The sequence below is a fragment of the Tachyglossus aculeatus genome, chromosome 4, assembly GCF_015852505.1.
Source record: "Tachyglossus aculeatus isolate mTacAcu1 chromosome 4, mTacAcu1.pri, whole genome shotgun sequence".
NCBI lineage: Eukaryota > Metazoa > Chordata > Mammalia > Monotremata > Tachyglossidae > Tachyglossus > Tachyglossus aculeatus.
The window spans coordinates 89111713-89136067 of record NC_052069.1 but is presented as its reverse complement, the minus strand read 5'-3'; the positions used below and the strand labels follow the sequence as shown (position 1 = coordinate 89136067).

At 43.1% G+C, this 24355-nt stretch overlaps 1 protein-coding gene across 1 annotated transcript in view; it reads left to right on the top strand.

Moving 5' to 3' along the window:
- The window catches only part of DPY19L4 (dpy-19 like 4), a 69308-nt gene that overhangs the window by 15912 nt on the left and 29041 nt on the right, over positions 1-24355 (top strand). The window contains exons 3-11 of the mRNA XM_038745959.1: positions 2006-2130; positions 2466-2556; positions 11266-11387; positions 11734-11879; positions 13754-13877; positions 17256-17390; positions 23047-23178; positions 23292-23390; positions 23960-24033. Of these exons, the coding sequence (XP_038601887.1) occupies positions 2006-2130; positions 2466-2556; positions 11266-11387; positions 11734-11879; positions 13754-13877; positions 17256-17390; positions 23047-23178; positions 23292-23390; positions 23960-24033 (1048 nt within the window). The remainder of the gene's footprint in view (positions 1-2005; positions 2131-2465; positions 2557-11265; positions 11388-11733; positions 11880-13753; positions 13878-17255; positions 17391-23046; positions 23179-23291; positions 23391-23959; positions 24034-24355) is intronic.

Here is a 24355-nt window from a genome sequence, read left to right as displayed (position 1 = left end):
TTGGGTGAGTCACTTTACTTCTCTGTGCCCCAGTTTCCTCATCTGGGAAATGGGGATTAAGACTGTGAGCCCCGTGAGGAACAGGGACGGTGTCCAACTTGATTAGCTTAAGCCCCCCCCGCCTTACCTCCTTCCCTTCCCCACAGCACCTGTATATATGTTTGGACATATTTATTACTCTATTTATTTATTTATTTATTTTACTTGTACATAGCTATTCTACTTATTTTATTATGTTAATATGTTTTGTTCTCTTCTCCCCCTTCTAGACCGTGAGCCCACTGTTGGGTAGGGACCATCTCTATATGTTGCCAACTTGGACTTCCCAAGCGCTTAGTACAGTGCTCTGCACACAGTAAGCGCTCAATAAATATGATTGATTGATTAAATCTATCCCAGCACTTAATACAGTGCCTGGCACATAGTAAGCCCATAACAAATACCATTAAAAATAGCCCTCCCTCTTTATGTCCAACAGACAAATGCCGTCCCCAGCTTCCAAGCCTTTTTGAAGGCATATCTCCAAGAAGCCTTCTCTAAGCCCTCATTTCCTCTTTTCCACTCCCTTTATTCACCCCTCCCTCCGTCATTCATTCATCCAGTCGTATTTATTGAGCGCTTACTGTGTGCAGAGCACTGTACTAAGCGCTTAACTCAGCACTTATGTACTTATCCGTAATTTATTCATTTATGTCAATGTCTTTCTCCTCATCTAGATGGTAAAGCTCGTCGTGAGCAGGGATTGGGTCTTCCAACTCTGTTATGCTGTACTCTTCCAGGCGCTTAGTACAGTGCTCTGCACACAGTAAGCGCTCAATAAATATGATTGATTGATTCCAAATGAGATCTGTGAGTTTAGCTAGTGGGTCTCATCTCATAAATAGTATCACTGACATTTCTATGGCACTGTGCAATCGATCGCCAATTTGTCCATTAAGTGCCGTCCTTGAGGCAGGTGGATGCCTGAATTGTACAGAATTCAGGAAGTAAAGGAAAACTTTCTCTAAATCTGTCAGCCAAATCGGTAAGGGCTCTGTAGCCCCGGGCTTTCTTGGTTGCTAGGTAATGGGTTTAATTATTTTAATGATAATAATAATAATGATAATTGTGGAATTTAAGTGCTTACTATGTGCCAGACACAGTACTAAGCTCTGGGATGGATACAAGCAAATTGGGTTGGACGCAGCCCCTGTCCCACATGGGGCTCCCAGTCTTAATCCCCATTTTACAGATGAGGGAACTGAGGCCCGGAGAAGGGAAGTGACTTGCCCAGGGTCACACAGAAGACAAGAGGCAGAGCCGGGATTAGAACCCAGGTCCTTTGGACTCCCGGGCCCATTCTCTATCCACTAGGCCATGCTGCTTCTCTCCTTTTGGGAGCTGCTGGACTAAATCGTAATATGGTGTGCATGAAAACCGTTCTTGGCTTTTTTCCTTGTTGCCAAAAGCCCTCGACGGTAATATAAAGTGGTATTTTTTGCAAAGGCATTTATTAAGCACTTACTATGTGTCAAACACTGTTCTAAGCCTGGGTTAGATGCAAGTTTATCAGGTTTGACCCAATCCCTGTCCCACATGGGGCTCACAGTCTAAGAAGGAGGGAGTAGGATTTAATCACCATTTTACAGTTGAGGAAACTGAGGCAGAGAGTAGTTAAGTGACTTCCCCAAAGCCACACAGCAAACAGTTGGCCGATGCGCGATTAGAACCCAGGGCCTCGGACCCCCAGGCCCGTGGTCTTTCCACTGGGCTATATTGCTTCCAATTAATGTGAGCCCGTTGTTGCCGTCTCTATATGTTGCCAACTTGTACTTCCCAAGCGCTTAGTCCAGTGCTGTGCACACAGTAAGTGCTCAATAAATACGATTGAATGAATGAATGAATGAATTTTTAACAAACTAGAAATACTGAAAAAATTCCAATCCAGTATTCTTATTTGAAAATAGTCTATTTTTCACTTTAAGTGCATTTTCTCTGACTGTTTTTTCGAAATCTGTTTTTTCAGATGTGTTATTTCAGCGTTTTGCAAAGCTTTTCTTCGGCTGCCTTGCAGCAGTTACTAGTGGTATGATGTACGCCTTGTACCTCTCGACGTACCACGAACGGAAATTCTGGTTTTCCAGCAGGCAGGTAAGAAAATAGATTTGCGTGGATGTCTTTTGTTTGTGTTTCCTAAGGAGTCATATCCTGTGGGCATGTCTGGACACCAAACTAATTAAATATTTCACCCTTGAATATTTTGAAAACTGCAAATTTCTGTGTAATAAAAGGTTTGGATACATAGCGTACAGGTGGGATTCCATAATTTTATGCATTCAGCTTAATTAGGTGTCCCACAAAATCAACCAAAGTCGTAGGATTCGTTTCAGGACCAAAAAAAAAAAAAGGGTAACATGAACCTGGTTTTGGGCGGGAGAGAGAATGAAGGAAATAAATACTTTGATAATCATTTGGTTTTCTTTTAGGAGCTTGAACGGGAAATCACATTTCAGGGTGACAGTGCCATTTATTACTCCTTTTATAAAGAAATGTTAAAGGCTCCTTCATTTGAAAGAGGTATGGCACTCATATTTACATTTATTAATTACCAAGCGGCTTTTATGCAATAGGCAAATAATGTTCTCTAAACAGACATGAATGTAAAGGGTCTGTTTCTATATGTCCCATTAGATCTTTTCAGATAGGTGTAAACTAATAGTGATAATAATGATGGTATTTGTTAGGCGCTTACTATGTGCAAAGCACTGTTCTAAGCGCTGGGGAGGTTACAAGGTGATCAGGTTGTCCCACGGGGGGCTCACAGTCTTCATCCCCATTTTACAGATGAGGGAACTGAGGTGCAGAGAAGTGAAGTGATTTGCCCAAAGTCACACAGCTGACAAGTGGGGGAGCCGGGACTTGAACCCATGACCTCCGACTCCAAAGCCCGGGTTCTTTCCACTGAGCCACGCTGCTTAAATCAAGTGACTTGCCCAAAGTCACACAGCTGACAAGTGGGGGAGCCGGGACTTGAACCCATGACCTCCGACTCCAAAGCCCGGGCTCTTTCCACTGAGCCACGCTGGGTGTTAACGTCTGTGAGGTTTTCAAAAACAAATGAACAACTTTAGTTTGATCCAGGATTATATTTTAGGACTTGTGGAAATGCCTAGTCTTTTTTTATGATTATCTTTGTCCTTTCTCCTTGCTCATGTAGTAATAACAATAATAACGATGGTATTTAAGCGCTTACTATGTGCCAAGCACTGTTCTAAGCACTGGGATAGATACAAGGTTGTCCCATGAGGGGCTCACAATCTTAATCCCCATAGCTGAGGCCCAGAGAAGTGAAGTGACTTACCCAAAGTCACACAGCTGACAAGTGGCAGAGCCGGGATTAGAACCCGCGATCTCTGACTCCGAAGCCTGTGCTCTTTCTACTAAGCCAGGCTGCTTCTCCTATCGGGCTGTTCATATTCCCAGAAATTCTCATGTACACTCCCTCTCTCTCTCGTACACAAAAATATACTACATCTTAATGCACACAAGCTAACAATCGCACCTACAGACGCTTGTCGGGGCCAAAATCAGCTATCCGTGCCCGCTGAGTAAAGAATTTACCACACTCTCCTTTTCCCTTTCCCCTAAGTACATTGACCCCCAAGGCCCTCTAACTGTGGGTGGAAAGAGACAAGGCCATTTGGGGCCCACTGTTCCATTCCGTGGGCAGGCTTCTGTCAGTCAGTCACTCACTCGTATTTATTGAACGCTTACTGTGTGCAGAGCACTGTACTAGGCGCTTGGGAGAATACAATATAACAATCACATTCCCTGCCGCAACCAACTTGCAGTCTAGAGGAGCGGCATTCCAGGGCGAGGAGGAAGCAGATTGGGTGAGGGAAGTGTCTTTTGTTCCGCCTCCTTCTTGTCCTCTGCTAAGACCAGGAAAAGGGGACTAAAGCGCGGCCTCGGTTTTCTTCTGAGGCAGGGAGGAGGACCAGCCTAATCAATCAATCAATCGTATTTATTGAGCGCTTACTGTGTGCAGAGCACTGTACTAAGCACTTGGGAAGTACAAGTTGGCAACATATACAGTCCCTACCCAACAGTGGGCTCGCAGTCTAAAAGGGGGAGACGGAGAACAAAACCAAACATGCTAACAAAATAAAATAAATAGAATAGATATGTACAAGTAAAATAAATAAATAAATAGAGTAATAAATATGTACAAACATTATACATATATACAGACTAGGAGTAAGGTAGGATGAAGGAGAAGGAATTGGAGACACTAGTTGGTAGTGGGTTGTGGGGAAGAGGAGGCGGAAGGCGAGAAGGCCGGAGCCTGGGAACCATTCCGTCAACTGGGGCAGGGAAAGACCACGGTGCAAAACCAGCCGCTGGGGAAAAAGCAGACTTTTTTTTCTGCCAGGACTTGCTGAGGTTCAGTCTTAGCCCCTCTGGGTTGAACATTTCGTAGTCCTGCACCTCCACGCTTGTCATTCCAAGCTGTGTGTCCCAAGTGACTTTCCCAAGGTCATACATCAAGCAGTTGGCAGAGCCAGGATTGGCTCCCCCTTTTAGACTGTGAGCCCACTGTTGGGTAGGGACTGTCTCTATATGTTGCCAATTTGTACTTCCCAAGCGCTTAGTACAGTGCTCTGCACATAGTAAGCGCTCAATAAATACGATTGATGATGATGATGATGATGACGATGGAATCCAGGCCCTTTGTCTCCCAGGCCTGTGCTCTTTTCCCATAGGCCACACTGCTTCACAGTGGGAGCGGAAGTGACTGTGATTCCTCTTCTTCTCCTTTCCCTTCCTTCTGCTCCTATGTCTGCCCCTTCTCTTTCCTCAGCGTTTGCAGATCATCATCATCATCAGTCGTATTTATTGAGCGCTTACTGTGTGCAGAGCACTGTACTAAGCGCTTGGGAAGTACAAATTGGCAACATATAGAGACAGTCCCTACCCAACAGTGGGCTCACAGTCTAAAAATCACCGCTGGATGCCACCACTCAGCACATTTGGAGATGACACAATTATAATTTTAAATATGTACTGCTTAAAGGCCCTCACCACTTCAAATAAATCATCTTTTCATTGACCTACATTATTTATTTGAAATGATGGATGTCTTAATTGCCTTTCTGATTTAGTGCCCTCACCAAATTCTTAGTCGAGTGTGCTGGACTGAGTGTTTGACAGATACTATCAATCGGTCAATCAATCGTATTTATTGAGCACTTACTGTGTGCAGAGCACCGTACTAAGCACTTGGGAAGTACCAGTTGGCAACGTATAGAGACAGTCCCTACCCAACAGTGGGCTCACAGTCTAGAAGGGCGAGACAGAGAACAAAACCAAACATATTAACAAAATAAAATAAATAGAATAGATATGTACAAGTAAAATAAATAAACAAATAAATAGAGTAATAAATATGTACAAATACTACTACTACTACTGATCAATCTGTTTAGCCATAGTATCCTTTTTACTGGATAATTCATTCATTCATTCAATCGTATTTATTGAGCGCTTACTGTGTGCAGAGCACTGTACTAAGCGCTTGGGAAGTACAAGTTGGCAACATATAGAGACAGTCCCTACCCAACAGTGGGCTCACAGTCTAGAAGGGCGGGGACAGAGAACTAAACCAAACATATTAACAAAATAAAATAAATAGATATGTACAGGTAAAATAAATAAACAAATAGAGTAATAAATATGTACAAATACTACTACTACTACTACTACTACTGATCGATCTGTTTAGCCATATTATCCTTTTTACTGGATAATTCATTCATTCATTCAGTCGTATTTATTGAGCGCTTACTGTGTGCAGAGCACTGTACTGAGCGCTTGGGAAGTACAAATTGGCAACATATAGAGACGGTCCCTACCCAACAACGGGCTCACAGTCTAGAAGGGGGAGACAGACAACAAAACATGTGGACAGGTCATCGGAATAAATAGAAGTAAAGTTAGATGGGCATCAGTAACAAAATAGAATAGTAAATTTGTACAAGTAAAATAAATAGAGTAATAAATCTGTACAAACATATACAGGTGCTGTGGGGAGGGGAAGGAGGGAGGGTGGGGGGGATGGGAAGGAGGTAGGGCAGGGTATGGAGAGGAGAAGAGGAAAAAGGGGGCTCAGTCTGGGAAGGCCTCCTGGATAATTGGTTTCTTTGTTTTTTAATTTAAATCACTACTATTTAACAGTGAAAAACTCTAGTGTCATCAAATACAATAACCTTGGTATGTGGTCAGTGGAGGTTGGGAATAGACTGCAGATATGGGGAAGACTTTTTTCATTATCAGGGTTTTTTTTTAAATAGTATTTGTTATGTGCTTACTGTAGGTGCCAGGCACTATACTAAGCACTGGGGTTGATGTAAGCTAATCAGGTCAGACACCGTCCATGTCCCGTATGGAGCTCCCAGTCGTAAGCCTCATTTTACAGATGAGGTAACTGAGGCACAGAGAAGTGAAGTGACTTGCCCGAGATCACACAGCAGACAAGTGTCCCCCTCCCGCTTCTAGACTGTGAGCCCGCTGTTGGGTAGGCACCGTCTCTAGATGTTGCCAACTTGTCCTTCCCAAGCGCTTAGTCCAGTGCTCTGCACACAGTAAGCGCTCAATAAATACGATTGAATGAATGAATGAAAATGTCAGAGCCGAGATTAGAACTCAGATCCTTCTGACCGCAAGGCCCGTGCTCTAGTTACTAGGCGATGCCGATTCTCCAAATTTTGGAAAATTCCTTGAGAGTTCATTGACTTCTCTGATCAAAGCGGTGCAGTTTTTGGTAGTTCAACTCTCTACTCTCTCTCCACCTTTCTCTCTGCTTCTCGTTATGCACATGCATTCATTCATTCATTCAGTCGTATTTATGGAGCGCTTATTGTGTGCGGAGCACTGTACTAAGCGCTTGGGAAGTCCAAGTCGGCAACATATAGAGACGGTCACTACCCAGCAACGGGCTCACAGTCTAGAAGGGGGAGACAGACAACAAAACAAAACATGTGGACAGGTATCAAGTCATCGGAATAAATAGAAGTAAAGCTAGAGGGGCATCATTAACAAAATAGAATAGTAAATATGTACAAGGAAAATAAATAGAGTAATAAATCTGTACAAACATAGATACAGGTGCTGTGGGGAGGGGAAGGAGGTAGGCTGGGAAAATGTCTCCCTGTCCTTGCTCTTACTTAGACCGTAAGCCCCATGTGGGGCAGGGACTGTGTCTGCCCTGATCATCTTGTATCTGCCCCAGCGCTTAGTACAGAGCTTGGCGCATAGTAAGTGCTCAACAAGTACCATAATAATAATTATTGTTGTCATCGGGAATTATTAACGGCAAGCAGAAAGTGCCGGCTCTTGCCAGTCCTGACAGGGACAAGGGCCCTGATGTTCCACTGACTTAGAATATTTTTTGAAGGAGAAACAGCATGGCCTAGTGGAAAAAGCAAACGTCCAGGAGTCAAGGGACCCTGCATCCTAATCCCGACTCTGGCAATTGCTTGCTGTGTGACCTTGGGCAAGTCGCTTCACTTCTCTGAGCCTCAGTTCCCTCAACTGTAAAATGGGGATTAAAGACCTCTTCTCCTTCCTGCTTAGACTGTGAACCCCATGGGGGACAGGGACTGTGCCCGACCTAATTAACTTGTAATAATAATAATAATGTTGGTATTTGTTAAGCGCTTACTACGTGTCCAGCACTGTTCTAAGTGCTGGGGAGGTTACAAGGTAATCAGGTTGTCCCTCGGCGGGCTCACAATATTTTAATCCCCATTTTACAGATGAGGTAACTGAGGCACAGAGAAGTGAAGGGACTTCCCCAAAGTCACACAGCTGACAGTTGGTGGAGCAGGGATTTGAACCCGTGACCTCTGACTCCAAAGCCCGGGCTCTTTCCGCTGAGCCACGCTGCTTCTCTACCTACCTACCCCAGCCCTTAGAATAGTGTTTGGCATGTAGTAAGCGCTTAAGAAATACCTTAAAAAAAAAGCACTTGGAAAAGTAAATGCTAGAATTTTTTTTAATGGTATTTGTTAATTGCTTACTATGGGCCAAGCGCTGTTCTAAGCGCTGGGGAGGTTACAAGGTGATCGGGTTGTCTCACGGGGGCTCACACAATTTTAAGCCCCATTTTACAGATGAGGTAACTGAGGCACAGAGAAGTTAAGTGACTTGCTCAAAGTCACACAGCTGACAGTTGGCGGAGCAGGGATTTGAACCCATGACCTCCGACTCCAAAGCCCGGGCTCTTTCCACTGAGCCACGCTGCTTCTCTGCATACCTACCCCAGCCCTTAGAATCAATCAATCAATCAATCAATCAACCAATTGTATTTATTGAGCGCTTACTGTGTGCAAAGCACTGTACTAAGCACTTGGGAAGTACAAGTTGGCAACATCTAGAGACAGTCCCTACCCAACAGTGAGCTCACAGTCTAAAAGGGGGAGACAGAGAACAAAACCAAACATACTTACAAAATAAAATAAATAGAATAGATATGTACAAGTAAAATAAATAAATAAATAGAGTAATAAATATGTACAAACATATATACCTATATACATGTATATATATATATATACACACACACACATATATACTATATATAGTATATATGTATATAGGTATATATGTTTGTACATATTTATTAATCTATTTATTAATCTATTTAATATATATATATATAGAATAGTGTTTGACATATAGTAAGCACTTAAGAAATACCATAAAAAAAGCACTCGGAAAAGTGAATGCTAGAATTTTTTTTAATGGTATTTGTTAAGCACTTACTATGTGCAAAGCACTGTTCTAAGTGCTGGGAGGGATGCAAGGTGATCAGGTTGTCCCACGGGGGGCTCACACAATTTTAATCCTCCTTTTACAGATGAGGTAACTGAGGCACAGAGAAGTTAAGTGGCTTGCCCAAGGTCACACAGCTGCCAAGAATTCTACTGGGGATGCTGATATCATCAGCTGGACTCCAGTTCTGTGCAGAAACTGGTTCTAACCAAGAATATGGGAAAGGGAAGAGGATTTGCGTGCCCCATTTTGTTCCAGGGAGGGTATTCATTCAGCCCCTCTCTCAGGGTCGCATCTGGAGAGTTTCCAGTCCTCTACCAGTCTCGCCTCTGCACACAATAAGCGCTCAATAAATACGATTGATTGATTGATTGATTGATTGACTACGGGAGGGAGAGTCAAGCAGAGGCCGACCCATTCCATTCCTAGCTTGGCCAGTGGCTAATGAGTGGAAGGCCATCGGCTACAAATTAAAACTCACTTGTGTTTGCATGGGAGAGAGTAAAGGACGGAGACTCGTTTACTGCACAGAAGGAGGCAATGGTTAACCACTTCCCTATTTTTACCAAGAAAACTATGGATATGCAACATTTATTTTATTTTGTTAGTATGTTTGGGTTTGTTCTCTGTCTTCCCCTTTTAGACTGTGAGCCCACTGTTGGGTAGCGACTGTCTCTATATGTTGCGAATTTATACTTCCCAAGCGCTTAGTACAGTGCTCTGCACATAGTACGCGCTCAATAAATGCGATTGATGATGATGATGATGATTGCAGGTGGAAATGAGGCGTTCTAGGAAGAGAAGCAGCATGGCTCAGTGGAAAGAGCCCGTGTTTTGGAGTCAATCAATCAATCAATCGTATTTATTGAGCGCTTACTGTGTGCAGAGCACTGGACTAAGCGCTTGGGAAGTCCAAGTTGGCTACATAGAGAGACAGTCCCTACCCAACAGTGGGCTCACAGTCCAAAAGGGGGAGACGGAGAACAAAACCAAACATACTAACAAAATAAAATAAATAGAATAGATAGGTACAAGTAAAATAAACAAATAAATAAATAGAGTAATAAATATGTGCAAACATATATGCAGGTGCTGTGGGGAAGGGAAGGGAAGAGTCCGAGGTCATGGGTTCAAACTCCAGCTCTGCCAATTGTCAGCTGTGTGACTTTGGGCAAGTCACTTCACTTCTCTGGGCCTCAGTTACCTCATCTGGAAAATGGGGATAAAGACTGGGGGACAACCGGATCACCTTGTAACCTCCCCAGCACTTAGAACGGTGCTTTGCACATAGTAAGCGCTTAATAAATGCTGTCATTATTATTATTATTATTATTAGGAGAGATGTGTGTATGGCGTCGCTATGGGTCGGACGCGACTCGACAGCATAAGACAACAGTTCCTTCGGCCGATTGTGTAGTAGTTTGTGAGTGTTGTAAGAGTGAAGTTCCAAACAGGTCAAACTTCAGGGATTAGTGGAAGAATTAGGTAAAGCAAGTGTTTCCTAAAGTTCATGCCACCGAAGTGACATGTTAAATACGCTTGTAAAACAAATACATCTCTCCACTGCCTCTTGGGCAAGCCACTTAACTTCTCTGTGCCTCAGTTACCTCGTCTATAAAATGGGGATTAAGACTATGAGCCCCACGGGGGACAACTTGATTACCTTGTATCTACCCCAGTGCTTAGAACAGTGCTTGGCACATAGTAAGCACTTAACAAATACCATTATTGTAATTATTGTTAATTATTATTCTGTGAATACTGAAATTTTCACCAGTGTTTGTGAAAAAGAAATGTTGACTTCAGATTTTAGAAATTTTGATATTAACTTGTTGCATTATTCATTCATTCATTCAATCATATTTATTGAGCGCTTACTGTGTGCAGAGCACTGTACTAAGCGCTTGGGAAGTACAAGTTGGCAACATACAGAGATGGTGCCTACCCAGCAGTAGGTCACAGTCTAGATGTTAGGGCTCTCAGTAAACCTTATGATTCTGACAACTCTAAGGCAAATTGGGTGTACAATTGATGCAGAAGCAAGATAATCAATCAATCAATCAATTGTATTTATTGAGCGCTTACTGTGTGCAGAGCACTGTACTAAGCACTTGGGAAGTACAAGCTGGCAACATATAGAGACAGTCCCTACCCAACAGTGGGCTCACAGTCTAGAAGGGGGAGACAGACAACAAAACCAAACATACTAACAAAATAAAATAAATAGAATAGATACGTACAAGCAAAATAAATAAATAAATAGCGTAATAAATATGTACAAACATATATACATATATACAGGTGCTGTGGGGAAGGGAAGGAGGTAAGATGGGGGGGGTGGAGAGGATTCATTCATTCATTCAATTGTATTTATTGAGCGCTTACTGTGTGCAGAACACTGTACTAAGCGCTTGGGAAGTCCAGTGGTCTGTAAAAGAATTTTTCTACCCTTAGGCGTTTATGAGCTGACACATAACAACAAAACAGTATCACTGAAGACTATAAATGCAGTGCAACAGATGACTTTGTATCCAGAACTGATTGCCAGCATACTGTATCAAGCAACTGGTAGCGAAGTAAGTATGTCTCCTGTGACACTTCAGTGTTTCCATTCTTATGCAATGTAGACTGCTTAAAATGGCCACCATCTCTGTTGGATGCATTTAATCATAATAACAATAATAATTATGGCATTTGTTAAGCGCTTACTAGGTGCCAAGCACTATTCTAAGCATCCGTTTTACAGAGGAGGCAACTGAGGCCCAGAGACGTGAAGGGATTCGCCCAAGGTCACACAGCAGACAGGTGGCAGAGCCGGGAGTAGAACCCAGGACCTCTGATTCCCAAGCCCGTGTTCTTGCCACCGGGTCTTGCCGCTCCTCTAGATTTTGGTCATGATACCTCTTTTGTTTCCTGTTTCAGGAGGTCATTGAGCCAGTGTATTTCTACATTGGGATTGTTTTTGGACTGCAGGGAATTTACGTGACTGCCTTGTTTGTGACGAGTTGGGTGATGAGTGGAACTTGGCTAGCAGGCATGCTCACTGTTGCATGGTTCATTATTAACAGGTAGGAGAAGTGGTTTCTATAGTTTCATCTTGGTTTACTTCTTTTCCTGTGCTGGCATTCCTTCAGATTTGATCGGCTCGATTTAAATGAAAAGTACCTGTGATCATTCATTTTTTTTCCCCTGTCACGCCTCTTATTTTCTTTCACACGCGTAATCGTACAGCGCCACATTTGGAAAGCGAGAGGCGTCCAGATGGTGAGAATTGACATTGAATCTGACCAGCTGCCTCGCCATATATGCGTGTAGATTGATAGGCTGACAGCAAGTTGAAGCAAAAGATTTTAGAATCTCCTTTTCTGGAAGCCTTTAAAAATAGACTGGACATCATCTGGCTGGGTGTGTTGAGATGTCATTTCGGGAGAAAGGTGGACGGATCGGGTGACCGCTCACAACACTGACTCTAGCCCGTGCTGGGCAGGGGCCGGGGGGGGTCATTAAAAATAAGTACATTTCATGAAAAATAAATTTAAAATTTGGTGACAATTGAAAGTTATGTTTTGGCACCTTGAATCGTCAACATAAACATCCTTCATTTTTTGTGTTTTTCTGAGAAATTGCCACAGCAGAAAAATGGCCACTCTAGGCCAAAATTGGGCCTATTTGAAAATCAGAGACTGCAGAATGGGAGTAGTGACCAGCTTTCATCATTTAGCAGCTGTGACACGCGCAAAGCAGCATATCTGACTTCCTGCATGGTTTTAATAGCGCCACGACTTAACATGAAACGGGCGTCACAAACCACAAAGTCCTAAAATGCAGCCAGCTCGCGAGCGTGAAGTAGGGTGCACTGCCCTGCAACGCCGTTGCACAGGGCGGGTGTGGAGAACGGGAGTGACAGCGAGAAATTCAAGCTGCTGTTATTTAGCAAGCTGAAGCGGAGCTTTACAAACAGAAGAACCCTAGAAAGATGACGCTCCCCTATCTTACCTCTTTGGGGTTCCGTTGTAGAAGGAGGCAGCCAAACATGACATGTCTTTGTGAACCAAGGTAGAAAACGGAGCTGGCAACAAGAAGAGATTTTTGACTATTTTGTGGCTAGCCCTGGGAACCAAAATGTGGTGTTCACATCAATCAGTCAATCACTGGTATTTATTGAGTGTTTACTATGTGCAGAGCAATGTACTAAGTGTTTGGGAGTGTACAGTGCAACAGAATCAGCAAACGTGCCCTGCCCATTACGAGCTCAGAAAGAGGGGTATGTAGTGCTGTAAGAACTGTTGGTTACGTGTCAGTCTTTAGTTGCATCTACCGGCGCGGCTAATGACGCTTCAAATGCAGAAGACACCAATGAGCACAGTAGAGCATTAGTTTGACAGTCGATAGTATTTATTGAGCACTTAGTGTGTGCAGAGCACTGTACTAAGTGCTTGGGAGAGTATAATCACGTCGGTAGACACGATCCTTGTCCCCTAGGACTCTAAAATCGACAAACGTAGTCATGTTTTGGGGTAAGAAAGCAGTTGGGACACAACCCTAATCTGGCTCAACGTTCCTCTAAGCTGCTGGGCTAGCAAATCTTGAGCACGAAGCCATTGGAGAAAAAGGCCACATTCTTAGCTTTTCTCTTGCATTCTTAGCTTTTCTCTTGTACCTTGGGTCTCCCAGTGACAATTGTCAGGGCAATCACTTTTTAACTTTATCCAGGGGCCTTAATTATCCAGACAGGCCTCTGTCCCAACTACTGTGGATAACCAACTTCTGATAGATGAATTGGTGGTCTCCAATATGTTGCCATTTTTGTAGTTAAAACAGTACATCTTTAAAGCAAAGTGTAAATAGCTAGGATTGCAAAAATCATTGAACATGATTAACGTCAAACTGTCTTAAATATTTGAAAAATCAACGATGTCTATTTCTCATCTGTACTGAGTAGGGCAGATACAACAAGAATCGAATACTCCATTCCTTCAAGAGAAAACTGGGCACTGCCATATTTTGCCTGTCAAGTTGCTGCTCTTACCGGCTATTTGAAAAACAACATAAATGCTTCGGCGGAGGTAAAATACAAGGCTATTGTTTATTAAATTTCAGTTTGTTCAGCTGTGTAGTAAATATCCATTTAGGGGGAAAAGGAATTAGAAATATGTAGGTGTTTTCAAGAGAGCTCACAACATTTTGAAAACTATACTCCAGGGCTCAATATATCAATAAGTTCTTTATCCCATGGTTAGTTCCAGCATTTTCTCTAGCTTTCTAGAGAGTTCACACTCACAGATAACATTGTTTCATTAGAGTTTCAATGAATCAGTTGTATTTATTGGGCACTTAGTGCAGAGTATAGGAATTAGTGCTTGGAAGAGTACAGTGTAAAAGAGTTGGTAGACCTGTCTCTTCCCTTCCTGCAGAAAGATTACAGTCTAGACAGGGAGACAGACTCCAAATCAACTTCAGATATATACAAAAGTGCTGTGAAGCTAAGGGCAAAGTGAAAAGCAAGTGTGTAAAGGGAACAGATCCAAGTACCAGAGCGATGCAGAAGGGAGAGGAAGCAGAGGAAATGAGGGCTTAGTCAGGGAAGGCCACTTGGAGTATATAATAGTAATAATAATGGCATTTATTAAGCGCTTACTATATGCAAAGCACTGTTCTAATCGCTGGGGAGGTTACAAGGTGATCAGGCTGTTCCACAGGGGGCTCACAGTCTTAATTCCCATTTTACAGGTGAGGTAACTGAGGCACAGAGAAGTTAATTGACTTGCCCAAAGTCACACAGCTGACAGTGGGCGGAGCAGGGATTTGAACCCATGACCTCTGACTCCCAAGCCCGGGCTCTTTCCAGTGAGCCACGCTGCTTTTCTATGTATTGAGGGTAGAATCAACAGGATTTGTTGACATGTAGAATATGTTGGATGAGGGATAAATCAAAGGTATCACCAGTGTTAGGGGATTTTAAAACAAGGAGCACTTATATACATATCTGTAATTTATTTATATTGCTGTCTGTCTCCCCTTCTAGACTGTAAGCTAGTGATGGACAGGGAACGTGACCGTTTATGGTTACATTGTACTCTCCTAAGTGCTTAATTCAGTGCTCTGCACACAGGAAGTGCTCGATAAATATGAAGGAATGAATGAATGAATGAAAGGAGGATGGTGGTTCTCTCTGCAGTGATGGGAAGGATAAGGTTTGGGAGAGAAGATAAGGAGTTCTGTTTTAAATATGTTAAGTTCGAGGTGTTGGCGGGACATCCAAGTAGAGATGTCCCGAGGGCTGGAGGAAATATGAGACTACAGAGAAAGAGGGAGACAGGGCTGGAGAGGTAGATTTGGGAATCATGCGCGTAGAAATGGGAGTTGTATCCATGGGGGTGAATTAGTTCTCAAAGGAAGTGGGTGTAGACGGAGATAGAAGGGGATCGAGAACTCAGTTTTGAAGGATTCCTAGAGTTGAGGGGCAGGGGAGTCCAAGTAGAGATGTCCCGAGGGCTGGAGGAAAGATGAAACTACAGAGAAAGAGGGAGACAGGGCTGGAGAGGTAGATTTGGGAATCATGCGCATAGAAATGGGAGTTGTATCCATGGGGGTGAATTAGTTCTCAAAGGAAGTGGGTGTAGATGGAGATAGAAGGGGATTGAGAACTCAGTTTTGAAGGATTCCTAGAGTTGAGGGGCAGGGGACAGAGGAGGAGCCTGTGAACTAGACTGAGAATGAGCAGCCAGAGAAGTAGGAGGAGAACCTGGAGAAGCAGTGTGGCCTAGTGGAGAGAGCGTGGGGCTGGGAGTCTAAGGCTGGCTCTGCCAGTTGTTTGCTGGCAGACAATAAGGGTTTGAAGTCCAGGAGAGTAATTGTCTGTCGAATTTGAGGAGGGAGGGCGTTCCTGGCCAGAGGCAGGACGTTGGGGAGGATCGGCGGGGAAATAAACAATCAAGTACAGTGAGAAGGTTAGCATTAAAAGGGCTGGGCTGTAGTAGGAGAGGAGGGAAGTGAGGGAAGAGGGGACAAGGTGGTTGAGTGCCTTGAAGCCAGTGGTGAAGAGTTGTCGTTTGATGCGGAGATGGATGGCCAACCACTGGAGTTTCTTGAGGAGTGGGGAGACATGTCCTGAATGTGAACCATGGACTGGAGTGGGAAGAGACAGGAGGCTGAGAGGTCAGCAAGGAGGCTGATATAGTAATCAGGGTGGGTTAGGATAAGTGATTGTAGTACCATTGTAGCAGTTTAGATGGAGAGGAAAGGGCGGATTTTAGCAGTGTTGTGAAGATGGAACCGACAGCGTTTAGAGTTGGATTGAATATGTGGGTTGAATGCTAACTAGGAGTCAAGGATAGCGCCAAGGGACACAGGAAAGATGCACAGCTCAAACTAGATACAGTTGGCTCAGGGCAAACTGATTTTTTTTTTCAACTGCTGAGCTACAGGGAGTGAATTATCAGAAGGGCCTAGCAGAAATGTCCTTGGCTTTTTAATGACAACATTTCTATATTGCCCTGTTTCAGTTTTATAGCACATTGACTTTGACTTTTCCAACTCCCTTTATGGCATAATTTCTCTTTTGGTGTCCTTCTCAGTCTCTTGTTTTTCTGTTTCATTCTGAATTCACTTTTAGTTTCACTTCCCTGTCCTTGTTTTTTTGCCTCTCTTGGTGGGGTTGAGAGGAGGGCACAAACTTTAGAACAGTAGCGTTTTGAAGGGACTTTGTCCATTCTAAAAGCAAGGAAATTACTAAACCATCCAAGGCAGGTAAAGATTTTGAGGAACAGAGACTTGTTTATGTCCCTTACTAGACTATTTCAGAGGTTCTCAATCTCGGTAAGCAAGTTTTTCCTTATCAATCAATCAGCCAGTAGTATTTATTGAACACTGCATGCAGAGCACTGTACTAAGCATTTGGCAGAGCACAAAGCAGTAGAGTTGTAGATACGTTGTTGTTTTATTGTACTCTCCGAAGCACCAAATGCTCAATAAATACAATTGAGTAATTGAATACGTTCCTTGCCCACAAGGAGCTTATGAAATCTCGAGGGGGAGTCAGAAGTTAATATAAATAAATAAATTACAGATAAATTAGCTTTATTAAAACACATCTCCAAGTAGGCCTTCCCCTTCCTCTTCTCCCTTCTGTGTCACCCTTGCACTTTGAGTTGCATCTTTTATTCACCCCTCCCTTAACCCCAAAACACTTCTATATATATCTGAAATGTATTTACATTATCTGTCTCTTGCTGAAGACCGTAAGCTCCTTGTGGGGAGGGAATGTGTCTGCCTGATTATAATGTACTCTCCCAAACTCTTAGTACAATGTTTTGCCCACAGTGAGCTCTCAATTAATATGATTGATTGGATATGTACATATGCACATTTTAGGAAATGACCTAATGAATGGTAGCAGTGACGACGTTGTGTGGCATTTAGGTTATTTCTCTTGTTTTCCCTAGAGGTTCTGCTACTTGTTGGTGAGCGCTTCGACATACACTTTCATGATGATGTGGGAATACAGTCACTATCTCCTCTTCCTTCAAGCAGTTTCTCTCTTCCTGCTGGACAGCTTTTCCTTGGTACAGGCAGACAAGGTATTCGTTTCTGAAAATCAATCCAAACGTTAAAGTGCTCTATGATGGTTTCAGCATTTCTGTGTGTTCTTAAAATGTAAAGGTTTGTTTTTTCCACATTTTTGAAAGTGCTAGTGACCCAGAATTACTTAACCTCATCAGTTCAGTTAGGGGGATTGAGACCAAATTAGGGAAGACTGTGAGAAGCATATTTTAGTGCAGATGCCATTTTGTTGCAGTACTGAGTGTCTGTGATAGCTTATTTTTCCTAGTTCCTCTTCTGTCTTGTCTCTTTCTATGTGCACTTAAATCTATTATGAGAGCAACTAAATCGGCACAACTGCTCTCTCTTTCCCCACCCGAGTTCTCTGCCCTGGTTTGCCGAAGGTTTATAAACCACAGGGTTTATACCAAACCTGCTTCCCTTCTTTTAGAGGAAGATAGTGCTAAGTGCTTAGTGCATTGCTCTGCACACAGCAAGCACTCAGTAAGCACCGTTGATTGACAGAGGGAAGAAGCAGGGGGCAAGTAGCAGGGCTTTCACAAATTTTGGATTAGTCAATTAATCAGGCTGTATTGTATGATTCCTTTATCATCAAAGCAATTTTTTGTCTTCAATAATAATAATAATAATGATGGTATTTGTTAAGCGCTTACTATGTGCAAAGCACCGTTCTAAGCGCTGGGGGGATACAAGGTGATCAGGTTGTCCCACCTGGGGCTCAGAGTCTTAATCCCCATTTTACAGATGAGGTCACTGAGGCACAGAGAAGTGAAGTGAGTTGCCCAGAGTCACACAGCTGGCGAGTGGCGGAGCCAGGATTTGAACCCATGACCCCTGACTCCCAAGCCCGTGATCTTTCCGTTGAGCCACACTGCTTTCAGTGAGAAATTAATCTCAAATACGGTTCCACTGCCTATTCCTTTTGTGCTACAGAGGCTGAGTTGTCTATAAAACATATTCAATACTTCTGAAACAGCTCTAAAATTTCTTTAGAAATTCATCTGAAAACCACCCTTCATCTTCCTCTTGGGGTCTAATGTATTGACTCATGGTACCTCGTTTTGAAAAACATGAATTACGGCGCCTATCTGTGCCACCCAGGCTTTCTCCACTGTTTAGATCGGGAGTCATGGAGAAAGTTGAGGGTTTCTCAGGAAGCAGCCTTATCTGCCCAGGGAAAATATGTTTGTGAAGATCACTTTTTGGAAGAAGGATCTATTTGGGGATCAGATGTACACAGGACAAGTCTAAGGCTATGGCAGTACTTCCCCAAGCGCTTAGTACAGTGCTCTGCGCACGGTAAAAATGATTGAGTGAATAAGTGAATGACTATTTTTCATGCCTTGATTGATGCCTTTTAGACGTTTCCATCCCCTCTGTCCTGTCCCCCCCTCCTCACTGCCAGCTGGTTGGGGGGGGGGGGGTGCTCCCTAGTCTCCAGGTAGGTGGGGGTGAGGGAAATTTGGGGCCACCGGCTCCCCTGGACAGCACAACTTGGCTTCCCAAGCGCTTAGTACAGTGCTCTGCACACAGTAAGCGCTCGATAAATACGATTGATTGATTGATCTAGCTCCAAAGCTAATTAGAAGACGGTACAAGGGTGTAATCTCCCAACAAGAACACCCTTCTCTAGTGACTCAGTGTATTTGCCCTATCAAAAAGTAAGAGGAACAACTCTCTAGGGTGAACAAAGCAGGTTCGCCAGGGCTGTTAATACTTTGGTGGAATCTATAAACCAGTTTTCCACCCTCTCATTAGGCTTTCTGTGGATCAGGCGTGGCCTCCGTCGCCTATCCTTGCCTGTAAAACAGAAACTTCCTTCTCTTAACGGGGGAAATTGTGAGTGGCAAATTGCATACCAAAGCCGAAGAGGAAAGATGAAGCCTTGGGTGTAACCTCATTCATTCATTCATTCGGTCATATTTATCGAGCGCTTACTGTGTGCAGAGCACTGGACTAAGCGCTTGGGAAGTCCAATCAATCAATCAATCGTATTTATTGAGCGCTTACTGTGTGCAGAGCACTGTACTAAGCGCTTGGGAAGTACAAACATATATACGTATATATATACATATACATATATACATATAACAAACATATATACATATAACAAACATATATACATATGTTAAGCGCTTACTACGTGCTAAGCACTGTTCTAAGTGCTGAGCACTAAAGCAGCTCGTCCGCCCCCCCCCCAAAGTTGGCAACATATAGAGACGGTCCCTACCCAACAGCGGGCTCACGGTCTAGAAGGGGGAGACAGACAACAAAACAAAACGTATTAACAAAATAAAATAAATAGAATAAATATGTACATGTAAAATAAATAAATAGAGTAATAAATATGTACAAACATACATACAGGTGCTGTGGGGAGGGGAAGGAGGTAAGGCGGGGACTCAGAAGCACTTGGAGCCCGTGTGGGTCCTGGGTCACAAAGTCACAACTTTGTGTTGTGGTGTGGGTCCGGCCCTAGGATTTGTGTAACCGGTGTTGGCGGAGCTGGCGCCAGCCTAGTTTAACATTCCTGCCGGGGAGCTTGGGAGAGCTGGGCAAACTGTGAGCAGTCTAGCAAACTTCTAGACTGTTGAGCCCGCTGTTGGGTAGGGACCGTCTCTATATGTTGCCAACTTGTACTTCCCAAGCGCTTAGTCCAGTGCTCTGCACACAGTAAGCGCTCAGTAAATACGATTGATTGATTGATTGATTGGGCAGCCTAGGTGGGAATCCTAGCCCCAAGGTGACCCATCTTCCTGGAAGAACCCCAAGGCAGAGGGTAGGGCGGGGACCCCATTGGCCTTGGTGTCACCCACCATGTTCCCAGACACTATCCCAGTCTGGGCCAGAATCCTCCCTTTTCCCAGCTCCAGTTCTGCCTCTCGGTGGGAGACCTAGAATAAAGCAGAAAGATGGAACAGAGATCCAGCATGGCCTAGTGGAAAGAGCCCGGGCCTGGGAATCAGAAGGACCCCAGCTCCATCACTTGTCTGCTGTGTGACCCTGGGCAAGTCACTTCACTTCTCTGTGCCTCAGTTACCTCATCTGGAAAATGGGGACTAAGACTGTGAGCCCCACATTGGGCAGGGACTCTGTCCAACTTGATGATCTTGTGTCTTGCTTCACAGAGAAGCAGCGTGGCTCAGTGGGAAAGAGCCCGGGCTTTGGAGTCAGAGGTCATGGGTTCAAATCCCAGCTTTGCCACTTGTCTGCCGTCTGACTTTGGGCAAGTCACTTCACTTCTCTGGGCCTCAGTGACCTCATCTGTAAAATAGGGATTAAGACTGTGAGCCCCCAGTGGGACAGCCTGATCACCTTGTATCCTCCCCAGAGCTTAGAACAGTGCTTTGCACAGAGTAAGCGCTTAACAAATGCCATTATTATTATTATTCTCTGGGCCTCAGTTACCTCATCTGTAAAATGGGGGTTAAGACTGTGAGCCTCCCGTGGGACAACCTGATCACCTTGTAACCTCCCCATCGCTTAGAACAGTGCTTTGCACATAGTAAGCGCTTAATAAATACCATTATTATTATTATTATCTGTCAATCAGTCAGTCGTATTTATTGAGCGCTTACTGTGTGCAGAGCACTGTACTAAGCGCTTGGGAAGTACAAGTTGGCAACATATAGAGATAGTCCCTACCCAACAGTGGGCTCACAGTCTAAAAGGGGGAGACAGAGAACAAAACCAAACATACTAACAAAATAAAATAGAATAGATATGTACAAATAAAATAAATAAATAAATAGAGTAATAAATATGTACAAACATATATACATATATACAGGTGCTTAGAACAGTGGTTGGTACATAGTAAGTGTGTACCAAACACCATCATTAACAGAGCCTGTAGCAGCACAGGCTGGAATCAGGGAAATCCCTGATCTCTTTCTCCCTGGGCAACCAACAGTCCTATTTGGTCTCTCTTCTAGACTGTGAGCCCACTGTTGGGTAGGGACCGTCTGTGTATGTTGCCAACTTGTACTTCCCAAGCGCTTAGTATAGTGCTCTGCACACAGTAAGCGCTCAATAAATGCGATTGATTGATTGATCGATTGATTGGGTGAGGGGCCCAGGGCCACCATCATCCACCTTCCCCACTTCCTCTCATCCTTCCTCTTTCTCTCCTCCTTTCCTTTGGTCCTGACCAGCCTCTTTGTAAAGATCCACGTATTGTAAATCTACAGTGGGAGCTTATGATTATAAAATCTGAAACTTATTGGATAAATATTTGCAGATTCTTGCTGTGTACAATCAGTGAAAGAAATTTTAGAGCTTTTTCAGAAGTATTAATAATGGCATTTATTAAGCACTTACTATGTGCAAAGCACTGTTCTAAGCGCTGGGGAGGTTACAAGGTGATCAGGTTGTCCCACGGGGGGGGGGTCCCAGTCTTCATCCCCATTTTACAGATGAGGTAACTGAGGCCCAGAGAAGTGAAGTGACTTGCCCAAAGTCACACAGCTGACAAGTGGCGGAGCCGGGATTTGAACCCATGACCTCTGACTCCAAAGCCCGGGCTCTTTCCACTGAGCCACGCTTCTTCCTCAATTGAATATGTTGAATATGAATATTGAATATGTTTTATAGACAACTCATCCTCTGTAGCACAAAAGGAATAGGCAGTGGAACCGTATTTGAGATGTTTGGATAAAAATGCTAATCATTGAGAAGCAGCGTGGCTCAGTGGAAAGAGCCCGGGCTTGGGAGTCACAGGTCTTGGGTTCAAATCCCACTCTGCCGCTTGTCAGCTGTGTGACTTTGGGCAAGTCACTTACCATCTCTGTGCCTCAGTTACCTCATCTGTAAAACGGGGATGAAGACTGTGAGCCCCCCGTGGGACGACCTGATCACCTTGTAACCTCTCCAGTGCTTAGAACAGTGCTTTCCACATAGTAAGCGCTTAATAAATGCCATCATCATCATTCCCAAAATTCATCAGCATTTCTGAAATGTTTTCATGATTAATATATGGAACTGCCATTAAAGGAAGGAGAATTGTATTCTGAAAGAATTATGAAATGTTATTCTTTCAAATAATCGTGATATCCACTTGGAGAGGGAGATGAGTTGCAAAATTAGAGATGCAGTGGGATGAGTTTCTTGTATTTAATACATTATCAAGTTCATGTACACTTATTAAGCATAAACAAGAAGCCACGTGGTCTAGTGGGTAGAGCACTGGCCCAGGAGTCAGAGGACCTAGGTTCTAATCCCAACTCCACTGCTAGTCTGCTGTGTGACCTTGGACAAGTCGTTTCACTTCCCTGGGCCTCAGTTCCCTCATCTGTAAAATGGGAATTAAGACTGCGAGTCCCACGTGGCACAGGGACTGTGTCCAACCCGATTATGTTGTATCTACCCCAGTGCTTAGTACATTGCTTGGCACATAGTAAGCGCTTAACAAATCCCATAATAATAATAGCAATTATTTTTATTACTAATATTTGCTGTAGGCATAGTACTATCTGCAACCTGTTAAGTGCTCATTGTGTGGATGGCATTATACTAGGATCTTGAATAATAGAAAAGGAGTTATTGCAGAAATACTAAAATTAAAGATTTTTACGGTCATGACATTCTGCTCTCGCATACATATAAGCTCAACTAAACGACAAGAAGTGTTTTTCAAACCTAATTTAATTTTAATTGATTTTATTTTTCCAACAGGTGCATGAAGTGTACAAAATCTACTTATTTTCTCTCTTCCTGGGATATCTCTTACAGTTTGAGAATCCAGCTTTATTGGTGTCTCCATTATTAAGCTTAGTAGCAGCCTTAATGTTTACTAAATGCCTGCAGGTAATCAGGATGGCATCTCTTTGTGGGTTTTGTGCTTTGATTTTGTTCTTGCTGAGTTTTACTGTACATCTTATTTAATGTTCATCATCTTTATCCAAATCTCCTTTCCACAGCTGAATATGAAAAAAGGAACACTCGTAGCTAAAATGATGAAAGTAATGCATTTTTACTTGGTGTTTACACTCACAGTGACCCTGAACATTGTCATGAAGGTAAGAGACTCATGTCTTATGTTGCCAACTTGTCTTCCCAAGCGCTTAGTACAGTGCTCTGCACACAGTAAGCGCTCAATAAATACGATTGAATGAATGAATGAATGAATGTCAAAAGGAAGGCAAGTGAAAACATGTTGGTTCAAACATTACACTATAAATCATGCAACTCCACAAATATGGTTCAAATGCCTTTACCATATGACTATCATGTGAACTTGGTTCAAAAGAGGCCTCCTGAGTGGTTTATGGGGTTTTGGTACAGCATTCAACTTTTTTTTCCTTATAAGAAAATTATTTTTAGCCAGTGGTAATTAAATTTCATCATGACCCACTGTTAGTACGAAAATAGAATAAACTTTATTCAGAGGCAAGTGAGGGTCCCCAGAAGATGGGTGAGCTAACTGGGTCCAAGATAGAATCTGGATGTATTTCTTGTACTCGCTATTCAATTTCGCTTTTAATTTTCGTATTCTGTGAGTGTGAGAATGTGAGCCATTTAGAAGCACAATTTAGAAATGTTTAATCTACTGCAAAATCTCCTTACTGTCTTTTTTTTTTCTTTTCAGACTTTTATTCCAAACAGAGAAAATGGCCATGTTTTAAAACTCCTTGAAGTGAAATTTGGACTCAACATGACAAAGTAAGGTTTGAAGATAGTACTGCTGCCTGAAAAGCTTAGTGTGGAAAAGTTGAATAAGCAATAAAATACAGAGCAAGTTGTTCATTCATTCATTCAATCGTATTTAGTGAGCGCTTACTGTGTGCACAGCACTGTACTAAGCGCTTGGGAAGTACAAGTTGGCAACATATAGAGACGGTCCCTACCCAACAGTGGGCTCACAGTCTAGAAGGAGGAGACAGACAACAAAACGAAGCGTATTAACAAAATAAAATAAATAGAATAAATAAGTGCAAATAAAATAAATAAATAGAGTAATAATTTGTTGTACCTAGAGGACATA